We start from the raw sequence: 11,557 nt of genomic DNA, 5'->3' as shown, positions 1-11,557 counted from the left end.
TTGGGCCTAGACTACAAATGTGTGGGCTGGATTGTTCAAGAAGATAGAACACAAGAGCGCAAAAAGAAAACAGTTTTGAGCATCTTGGATGGATCTGCTTCAGTTTGCGCCTAGTCAACATGTTTGTAAGCAATATCAATGGTACTGAAAATGACTTCTCACAAATGATGACATGCATGTCAATAAAGCGATGAGCCCAATCTCTGTATTATGATGTTTATTAAAGACTTGCGAAGCTAGAGAAGCCAAGTCCTTTTCTTTAAGAACACAACAAGTGGTACACTTGCAAACAAGACTGCTTCAATTCATTAACTAATTGGTTTTTCCAATTCCTAGCTAGACATCGCACCACAGATCCAATGAAATTAATACTCGGCCATTCAATGAATCTGCACCGTGCAAAACAATTCTAAAACGGGGGTGAACGAGGAAGGATGCTAACCTTTGTTTTGTTTGAACGCCGGCCATTTCAGAATATGTGTATGTTAGGCTAAGGTTGTGGCAAACACAATAATTTTCTTCACGACATTGTATTCCAAGTGCAGTAAAACTATTGCAAGTGCAGACCAAATATTGTAGTTTGCATAGTGAAATATTTTTGCATATGTACGTAGATTCAGTTTGTTCAATTTACAATCAAGAAACTAAATGAAATTAGTGGTGGGAAGCTATAGTACGTAACATCTACCTAGATGGAGCCTTGCAGGCATGTCTGAACATGATGCATATACATTACTAAAGGAAACTTGGCAGCCATACCTAGGTTGCGATGAAGGTTCAGGTTAGCGCAACGTGGAGCTGAATTCTAGCACGTTTCTTCAATGGGGTTTTGCTGCATCCATCTTGAGATTAATAAAACCACAAATTTAGTAGTAATCAACGGTCTAGCTAGCAGCTACATAGAGGCGGGTTGAACAGTCAAGGCTTTACAAACCACGGGGGTTAATGAGGAAGGATGCCTCACTTTTGTTGAGCGATGACCACTCCAGATCATGGCTTTCTGACATGGTTGTTGTTTGCGAAGTGAAACAATTGTGCATCCAATCCACGGCTGCTAGCGAAAAGAGGAGAAATTAGCATGGAGTGCCTGTGGAGAGTGAGGTGATTACTGCACTGGGCAGGAAAGTGTATGGCACCTGCGTAGACAGAGCCGTTGGGGTTTGCTCCTCGGGAACCTCCCCTCCGCTGTATAAGCATTAGACAGCAGCATATACTGAAAATATACATTGGGCAGCATTATTTTGAGTACACAAATATATGGCCAACAATCAAGAAAATCGGACAGCATATAGGAGAGAATAGAGCAACAAAATTTAACAGAGAGGAGACAAAATTTGTCCATCGCTCCTATCTGAATCTCCTATTTGTCTCTGCTAGAACGTACACAAGGAGAGGAGGCTAGGATCTGTAGCACTTTCGCTGTTGCATCAAGATTATTTCCCACTGCCTCACCTCTAGAAGAAATTTTCTTCACCCGTCAATGATGAGGAGAGAGTCAAGGTCGGAGAGCACGCGATCGAGGGTCAGGGAGAGCGCAACAGTCTTTGTGGAGTCGTCGTGGCCTTGTGCACCCTCGCCAGCGCCGCCTCCTAGGCTGATTACCTCGTGCACTTCTGCTGGATCCACCGAGATGAACACGCGCCGCTGGATCGCCTCGATCCCCTCGCGCGCCTCAGCTGGATCCACCAAGAAGACCGTGCACCTCGGCAGGATCTCACCGCAGATGGCCTGCATCAACGTGGGGACGAAGCAGAGTGGGTGGAGCTCCAGGCTGCCGTCGCCATGGGATGTGGTGCCTCCGCCGCATCTGGGAAGGTGCCGCAACCCCGCCTCGGATGATGCAATCGCCTTGGAGGGAGGGAGGCATCGCAGAGGCAGCGAAATCAGTGGGGAGCGGCGGCGGCAAGGGAGATAGCGGCCGACGTGGTCAACGTTGCCATTGGAGCGGCCCAGCACAGCACCAGCCGAATCGACTCCTCAGCCGCGAGCTTCGTTAGGTTTCTCGAGGGCTAAGAGAGCAAAGGGGAAGGGGATAGGAAAAATGGGTCAGACAGCCCAATGCGAGCCCGATCAACCACGCGGCTCCAATTTTGCCACGGGAGCAGCTGCCCAGCTCAGGTTGCCGGAAGTGTTGCGCGAGTGTTTTATCCAACGGCCGAAAACTTTAAACCTGAAGATCTGGCAGCTGTGAATGCTAATGGCCTGAGAGAGCTTGAGGATGAAAAGAGGTGCGACCACATAGGATGGGGAGGCGTCCAGCCGCGGCCTCTGCTCCTGTGCTCCCCTGGTTCGCTGTGGCGGCGGCCCCTGACCACGCAGCGGCATGATACCGCGGACGGCGGCTTCCTCCCACCGGTGTGGCCTTCGTGAGTGTCAGATAGAGAGGAGGGAGGTGGAATGGCGGCAACGGCGACGGCTGGTGAGGGAGTAGGAGGAGTGCGGCGGCACACCTAGGGTTGGCGAAGGATGGTCATGCGCGGAAGGAGCGTCTTGGGGCTGCACGGAAGGAGACATGTACAAGCCCATTAGGCCTAATTTCACGCCAGGCGTCCAAAATAGTGACCGGAGCAGCGGCCCAGCAAGGAAACGCTCGGTTCGCAACGATTCCAGGCGGGATTAAGGGTAAATCTGACGGCCAAAAACGTCCTAAACTGATGATCCGAAGGCTGGAAATGTTAATAGCTTGAGAGGGCTGGAAAGGTGCTTAGTTATAATGTATCTAAATGGGAGAACCGGCCAAAGGAACTAGACCATAGTAGTACACTACTTAATCGGCCTGGTGGCTGTCGAGCGCACGCGGGTGGCTGCATGTGCCTGTGATACCAACCGCACAGTTACTATGTGTGACACCCGAGTCATCCAACAGGAGAGACGGTCAAGGCAAGGAAGATGACATGTCTCTGAAGCCAGAGATCCAGCCACACGTACGTTCTCTCTGTTAATACAACACCCCTCCGGCCGCACAACCTTCTGGTTTATGAAATAGAGAGAACATACATCTTGGTGGGTCTGTGGCTGCCAAATTTTAATACCTAGATCATCAAAAAAATTGGGATTTGCAAACACTTTCCTTGCTATAAGACAATGAGCCCCAGTCCAAGTTTCCTCGGCAGTCCAAAAGAAAAGCTCTTTGAATCGCATAAACGGCTTTGAGATTTTGAATGTAGGCGAAAGACCGACATGATGTAGGTGGCGAGGGAGTCAAAGGATGCAGGAGAGTAGTAACTAGTACATATACCGCATCTTTCCTATTACATGTGCATATATAGTATATTAGCTACATTTTCTGAAAACAAAAATATTTTTTCTTCACAAATTTTCCCACACATAAAATTTGTTCCTACCTCCGCCACTGATCAATGTGGTCAACAAGGCTTCGTTCCTTGTGCGCAGTTTTGGGCCCGGTTAACCTTATGAACTGGGCCAAGAGGACTCTACGTATAACGTTCCCTATGAATCGTTTCGTTTACGAGACGCACTGACGAGGGACTCCTTGATGAAGATGAACATGAATAGGACCCGAGTTCGACTCCTTGATGAATATACGACCCGTCGCCCCAATAAATAGCCCCGGCCGGTTCCCAGCCCCAGCCCAAGACGCAAAAAAGCTCTCATCTTTGGTCCTCTCTTACGCCGCAGCGTTTCTCGCTAGTACGTTTCGCTAGGGTTTCGATCGTATCGCGTTCGCCTCCCAATCCTCGCTCGGATCGATGGCGGCCGCGGAGGGCGAGAAGAAGATCACCCTCAAGAGCTCGGAGGGCGAGGAGTTCGAGATCGACGAGGCGGTTGCCATGGAGTCGAAGACCATCCGCCACATGATCGAGGACGAGTGCGCCGACAACGCCATCCCGCTCCCCAACGTCAACACGAAGATCCTCTCCAAGGTCATCGAGTACTGCAAGAAGCATGTCCAGGCCAGCCCCAAGCCGGCCGACTCCGGCGCAGCCACCGACCCCAGCTCCCCCACCTCTGCCGCAGCCGCGGCGCCAGCCCCCACCGAGGACATGAAGAGCTGGGACGCCGAGTTCATCAAGGTCGATCAGGCCACCCTCTTCGACCTCATCCTGGCTGCAAATTACCTTGACATCAAGGGATTGCTGGACCTCACTTGCCAGACTGTTGCCGACATGATCAAGGGCAAGACTCCTGAGGAGATCCGCAAGACCTTCAACATCAAGAATGACTTCACACCCGAGGAGGAGGCGGAGATCCGTAGGGAGAACCAGTGGGCTTTTGAGTAGAGAAGCATATATAGGCGTTGAATTCTGCTTAGTATTTGTCATGTCCATGTCTCAAAGATGCCATTTTTAATTTTTATTATGTCGTGTAATTCTTCGGAACTCGTTGGGGTCGTTAAACGTCGTAGAGAAGAGAAACAGTGCTGCGTTGAATTAATGCTTAGTGTTCGTCATGTGTCCACGTTTGAAACTTTTTTTAAATTTCTTTACTTCAAGTGGCGTTCTTTTCCCCGCAAAAAAAAAAAGTGGCGTTCTTTGTATCTTTAGACGATTTATGTCGTGTGATTTGAGATTAAGAAAACAAAAGGACATGAACTCAGTAGCTACGTTCTGGTATGGTGGCCATTTAGAACCGGTAGACCTTTGAGGACACGTGATAGAAGAAGACTATCCTTATATACAAACATATTTTTCTCAAAACGGAGGCGTAAGCTTTGTCTCATTGATTAATTAAGAATATAAAAATGAATTATGAATAGAAAGTAAAATGATTCAACTTTTTTTATAAATATCTTTATTTAGGTAATAAAAAAAAGAAAAAAAGATACAAAGATATCCGTTTCAGGGTAAAATAAATCCTTTACTTTAATTATTTTAAATGAAATTATTTTATTTGGAATTGGAACATTTTCGCGGGTACTTTTTTTTACTTTTTAGAAAGTAGTTCTTTTTCGAAAGATTACCCCTGTCTTTGTTTATGCTCCGGATTAGAGCAAATGACTCTAATTCGTCCACGCCTACGAATCAGTCGACATTTTGTACAAATTTTACGAACGGATACTCCCACACACATTCCCAAGTTACAAAAGTCAATCTACAGATATGATATTACCCAATTTTGTTGCCCCTGCAATAACCCAAAGTTTTACTTATTTCTTGATCATGCCAAAGATGACCCTGGCGGTGGGGTACATTTCTCTTGAAAAACCCGTGCATTACTCCCATTCCAAGTTAGTCCAAACCAACGAGCTCGAGCATGACTTATTTCGTGCATTGAGGGCACCCACCTTCATGAGGGTGTGGATTATTACTTGGTATGGAAGCATACGGAGAGCGGGCACTACACATCGGCCTCGCAATATAACGCGCAATTCACTTGGTGAACAAGCACAACTTTGCAATGTGGCATTTGGGGTGCTTGGGCTCTGTCAAAGGCAAAATTGTATCAAATCTGCAAGAAACTAGCGACATTACACTTTAGCTTCTCTATAATGCGAATGTTGGCTTGATGCATGCTAGCGGTCGAGTCCTAGGAGAAAAACAGTAACCAGATTGCTTTGTGGGCTAGACCCAAGTACATGTGCTATGGGCAACACGGGTGTCTGGCTCGCTACAAGCAAGGTATAAACAATGTCTCAAAAAAAAAGCAAGGTATATAAACAGGTCCGTCGAGCCATCGAGGCCACCGAACCAACGCGCATGATAACACGATTGGTACGCGTATACCTGGAAAATCCGCGTTCCTGGGGACGTACCTTCGGCCTAAGAGGAAACCCCGTTGAAATTGGAACACTATAGTAGTTGTGCACTGAGCTCGGGTGGTTAGATTCCTTGTTGTGGAACCAGCCTATTAGGGTTCAATTTCTAGACCTAGGATTGAAGCCCGTATTTTCCTGGATTTATCTCAGTATTTCCTACGACGTCTGTTCAGTGGAAGTGATTATACTGTGTTTAGAAAAAAAGAACACTATAGTAGCTTAGCTAGGTAAACATGTTTCACTCTACCCTCGGAATGAAGTTTCTCATGGTGTTTTGAACTCGTTTCTTTTTGTCTCCCCGAGATGTGAATTAGTTTGTGTTGGTTTGAGCTAGCTTCCCTAAAAAAAACTTGTGGTTTTGAGCTGGCCGTCCTTGTTGTCGAATGGTTAAACGAGTTGGTCCTCAGCATGCCATGGTGACCTGAATGTCAACGAGATCGCTGTGGATCACGCCACAATAATGTACTGGATCGTCATTTAGAACGTCTGCATTGAGGTGCCTTCAAGTTCAGAACACCGTCAGCACAATCGTCATCGCATGCAGAAACACATGCATTTAGCGAAAGAAACACACAAAATGGTCAAAAGAGATGAGAAACAGCCAAAGATTTATTGGCCTTGATACAACAAATTAACATACAATCACGCTGCAACCAACCACACGAGCAAGAGGAGAAGGATATGCAACCCCGTCTCCCCTATGGCCCTATCTTAACTGAACACAAGAACACAAGGGAGATCACAAGAACAAAACCCTCCTCCCTACCTTAACTGAACAGTAGCAACCTAGAGAGCCAAGAAGTGTGTCAACGAGATCACTGTGGATCACGGCGGCCTCTCCTCCTCCTCCTCCTACGGCATGAGGAAGAAGAAGAAAAGCTCCAGATGCATCGTCATCTCGCCTCGGCCAATGATTCTTCTCCGAAGATACTTATACCCCAAGTATCAGCACGCCCTTTCAGAGGCTCAGCCGCTCTAGTCTGGCCAGCTTGGGAACTTCTCTACCTGCCCATCAGAAAGAAAAAGAATCATCTGGCTTTCTGAACTTTGAAAGGTGTCCTGCGTTGATAGGGATCGGGTGCTCTGAACCTGGACGCCTTCTTGTAGCTTTTCACTCTGTTGTATGGTCTTGGGATTTGGGAATATTAGTCATCGATTCTGTAGTGGCAGAGAGCATGTTGCAATCAGTGTCCTTTGCTTTTCTCCCTTTATGCTGCCTGCCCATACAGTCACGCATAATGAGACACACAAATAACCCACTGGATTAGACAGATTTTCTAATGAAAATGCCAGATTGTCTACTACACATGCTTGCTAAAGGTCTTCTAGCATTATTTGTTTTATAACCTGTATATGATTGCTGCCCTTTGATAAACTGATGAAACCTGTAAGTTCGGCCGACCACCGACATGAAAAAGACAAGTAAAATACTTGTACTAAATCAACGACAATAATATGAATCGGAGGGATTACTTCTGTTACTTTTAAAACGATCTCAGCCTCAGCTCACATGTCATTAGTTAAGCTCATCAAGACTGAATTCCTAATAACGAACCATTTATACATCATCTCCACCCTTTTCAAAGAAGCTACCATGTGAAAAGTAGAGCGCCAGTACAGTAGAAAGCCATCTAGTTACTGAACCCACTTTGAAATGTTCAATGCCATAGACGGCCAAAACGTTTTCTCTTCTTCTGCCTCTAAAGTACTCTGATCGATCACTTTATCAAGATAGATATTGCAAAGTCAACCATGTCTATCGAGCATTTTCTGCAACAAATTAAGGAAAGTGTACCTGAAATCCCACCCCATATGTCTCTCCCCTATCTTGCAACAGGCACAAGCTTTGAACCGGTTGGGATAATAATTATAATGTGATCTCTGCATCTCGTTGCATGTCAAAGAAGGGCATATTTGTGGACAGAAACCTAGCAACGACGACGACACTGATCTCTTGCTTGCTGCTTGAGGAGATAAGAAATTTGCAGGGTCGGCAAGCACCTTTGCTCCGTTATCTTTTGCACGATTCGGAGCTTCAAATCTAGCTGAGTTGTGCCGCCCAAAAAGGCCACATCTCACGAGATTCCCTTGGCTATAGCTAGCTAGTTCATTCTAACCTAGGCTACATCACGGCTAGGTTCATTGCCAGGTTCATGGATCCAACACCAAGACCATGTATTTCCTCCATTTCACACCACAGTCCACAGGAGGCAACAGACTTCGCTACTAGATCTTTTGTCCTTCGTCTAGACTTATAAATAGCAGCCGCCTGTGCACTCATCAACAGACGCAGATTAAACAAGTGAAATGTGGTCACGGGAGATGAACAAGAGTCTTAGCTAGCTACTTTGGTTGGCTGTCACCTGGAGTTCTCCTCAAATCACTTCAGTTGCTAGCTTCAGCCTAATTGTTGCATTGGCACTGTTTTAAAAGTGTGCATTGCAGGGATAAGAGAGGCGTGCATAGTGAAGTGTTTGGGGGAACTCTGGGTGGCAACCAGCAGTTTCGACAGGTTTGGGAGTGTTTGAGCTTTAGAAATTATAGTGGTAGGTCCACGTACATTATGATGGGTGCATGGGCATTAATCGAGTTTGGCCTCATCAGGAGTTCTCTTGAAGAACTTCAGGATGCATCTTTTCAAGAACTGTTCTGAAGTGTTTGGGGGAACTCTTGGTGTCACCAAGCATTCAATAGACATTGGCCACATACCATAAGAGAGATGCACCAATGGACCGAGAACCACGTTTTCTATTACCGAGAGTTCCCTTCAAGCACTTCACAAAGAGATTTTTCCAGGTATTATGTGAAGTGTTTGGGGGAACTCTTGGTGCAACCAAGCACTTAGCAGATATTGCAGGTCATAAACCACATGAGATTTACTGCAAATCACATTTGGTATTACCAGGAGTTCCCTTCAAACACTTTACAAAGCACCTTTCTGAGAGCTTATGTGGTGTATTGGGGAACTCTTGGTGTAATCACTCATTTACTAGATATACTGGTTGCAAACAACAAGAGTTTTGCTAATGCTGAACCATGTTTGGTCTTACCGTGGGTTCCTTGCCAACACTTCATGAGGCATTATTTCAAACGCCACTGTGAAGTGCTTAGGGGGACTCTTGGTGATGCCAAGCTTAATTCAATGCCACTCAAGAACCAAAGGATATGATCATCACAAAGCATGTTTTGTCTTACCATGGGTTCCTTGCAAGCACTTCATGAGGCATTACTCCAAACACCAATGTGAAGTGTTAGGGGGAACTCTTGGCAGTGCCAAGCTTTACTCAATGCCGGCCAAAAACTAGCAGATATGATCAATACGAAGCATGTTTGGTATTACCTTGGGTTCTCTACAAGCACTTCACAAGGCATTATTTGAAGTGCCAATGTGAAGTGTTTGGGAGAACTCTCGGTGTCATGAAGAAATTTATCGATGTTGGAGATGATACTACAAGATGTTCCATTGAAACCGCATTTTAGGTATTTTTATGAGTTTCTTTCAATAAATTTACATCAAAACATCAAAATGTTGCTCGCAATGCTTTTTAGGTGCAATGGGGAGTTTTTTTGTTCGAATAGGGGAGGGGGTGGGGAGATATAATTTTGTAACATTCGTGTGCACCTCCTGGTTGAAATGCATTAGTGATTGGGTGGGCTCTTATAATGATTTGCTTTTTCTGGGGGGTTTAGTCACATGTTTCAGGCTCAAATGAAGGACGGGCTTGAAAGTGCAACCCTTTTTTGCTGATAATTTCAACCGCAACATATCAAGTTAAATTTAGTTATAGGCTGATTGTTGGTACACATATGATCAATGAAATCAATGAATAAGTTGGTAAAGAAAAGCATTTGTAGAATCTTATGAAATACAAGGTGATCTGATAATCCCCAAGTGCAGGGAATCATTGTAGCAATTCCCAAAGGTGGAAGTGATAAGTATGGAGAGTCAAACCCACAAGGAGCTAAAGGTAAGATCGATATTCTCTCAAGTCCTATCTGCCACTGATACGACTCTATGTACACCAAACATTTTCTTCCAACTAGAAATGAGAAATAAAACTATGTTGTGGGTATGAAGAGGATAACTTTGTATGATATCAGAGAGTTAAAATATAGAAGTAGGTGGTGTTATCATAAAGTTAGAATGTATTACTAAATATTATAAATAGTGAGTGTGGAACATTGATGGGTCGGTATGCGGAATTATCCTAGGCAATTGTTAATAAGACCGGTAGTTGTCATTGCAATTTCATATGAGGGAGAGGCATAAGCTAACATACTTTCTCTTCTTGGATCATATGCACTTATGATTGGAACTCTAGCAAGCATCTGCAACTACTACAGATCATTAAGGTAAAACCCAACCATAGCATTAACATATCAAGTCCCATTTATCTCATACGCAACAACCCCCTTACTCGGGTTTATGCTTCTGTCACTCAAGCAACCCACTATAAGCGAATCATGAACGTATTACAACACCCCTACAGCGGGAATCCCTCACGCTTGCGCAACACGGAGGGCACAATAGAACAACACCAAAATAAAATATACAACTCATACCAATCTAGATCATCAGTCAGCCCAAAGACAAAAGATATCTACTCAAAACATCATAGGATGGCAACACATCATTGGATCATAATATGTGGCATAAAGCACCATGTACAAGTAGGGATTACAGCGGGGTGCGGGAAAGTGGACCACGTAAAAGAGATGAGGATGGTGAGGTTGATGAAGACGATCACCGTGGCGATGATTCCCCTCCCGATGGCACTCCGGCGCCACCAAGAGAGAGGAGGAGAGGTTCTCCCCCTTGTGCTTCCTCCTCCATGGCCTCCCCTGGATGGGGAGAGGTTTCCCCTCTGGTCCTTGGCCTTCATGGCGATGATGGACCCTTCGGGATCCTTCCCCATGGCCTCCGGTGATGATGGCCCCCTCCGGCAGGGTGCTAGAGAGGGCCTAGATTGATTTCTCGTGGCTACAGAGGCTTGTGGTGGCAGAACTTCCGATCTAGGTTATTTTCTGGGGGTTTGGACATTTATAGGAGAGGTTGGCGTTGAGAACAAGTCAGGGGGCCCCACAGGAAGTCCAGGAGGCACAGGGGGCACCCCCACCCTCGTGGGGCCCACTGGACTCCCCTCGGGTAGATTTTTGTGCCAGTATTTATTATATTTTCCAAAAAAAATCTTCGTTGATTTTCAGCGCATTCCGAGAACTTTTATTTCTGCACAAAAACAACACCACAGTAGTTGTGCTGAAAACAGAGTCAGACCGGGTTAGTTCTAATCAAATCATACCAAAATCATATAAAACTATTGTAAACATGGCATGAATACTTCATAAATTATAGATACATTGGAGACATATCAGCATCCCCAAGCTAAATTCCTGCTCGTCCTCGAGTAAGTAAATGATAAAAGAAATAATTTATGAAATGTGAATGCTAGCAACTGCTTAAGTTTGATTAATGATAGTTTCAATCGCTTTTTCTAGCATCATTATATATCATAACAGTAGCTCAACTCATAAAACTTCTCATGATCAAGTAACAAGCTATTCACATGTTAAAGTATAGATCATAAACTTTCGTGAAAACTAACAAACCATGCTCTTAGTCATCAAACAGTTGCAATTCATATTATTTTCGGGAAGGGTCTATGTAAGAGCTTTGGTTTAGCAAACTCCACATACTCAACTATCATTTAATCTTTCACAATTGCTAACACTCATGTGATATTTATGGTTTCAAAGTTTCAATCGGACACAGAGAAAGATAGGGGCTTATAGTTTCGCCTCCCAGCCTTTACCTCAAGGGTAATGTCAACAATAATAATTTAT

General features: G+C 45.0%; 1 protein-coding gene across 1 annotated transcript; it reads left to right on the top strand.

Annotated features, from left to right (window-relative positions):
- Positions 1-3,621: 3,621 nt before the first annotated feature.
- On the top strand, positions 3,622-4,358 carry LOC119368651 (SKP1-like protein 1). Its single transcript, XM_037633855.1, has one exon. The coding sequence runs from the start codon at positions 3,711-3,713 to the stop codon at positions 4,239-4,241; it is 531 nt and encodes a 176-aa protein (XP_037489752.1). The 5' UTR covers positions 3,622-3,710; the 3' UTR covers positions 4,242-4,358.
- Positions 4,359-11,557: the final 7,199 nt, after the last annotated feature.

This window comes from Triticum dicoccoides, chromosome 2B, assembly GCF_002162155.2.
Source record: "Triticum dicoccoides isolate Atlit2015 ecotype Zavitan chromosome 2B, WEW_v2.0, whole genome shotgun sequence".
NCBI classification, from domain to species: Eukaryota; Viridiplantae; Streptophyta; class Magnoliopsida; order Poales; family Poaceae; genus Triticum; species Triticum dicoccoides.
Note: the sequence above shows the minus strand (reverse complement) of the source record. Positions and strands in the feature narration are given on the sequence as shown.

Coding starts and splice junctions, on each gene's coding strand:
- LOC119368651 (XM_037633855.1), top strand. CDS start 3,711: ATGGCGGCCGCGGAGGGCGAGAAGAAGATCACCCTCAAGAGCTCGGAG.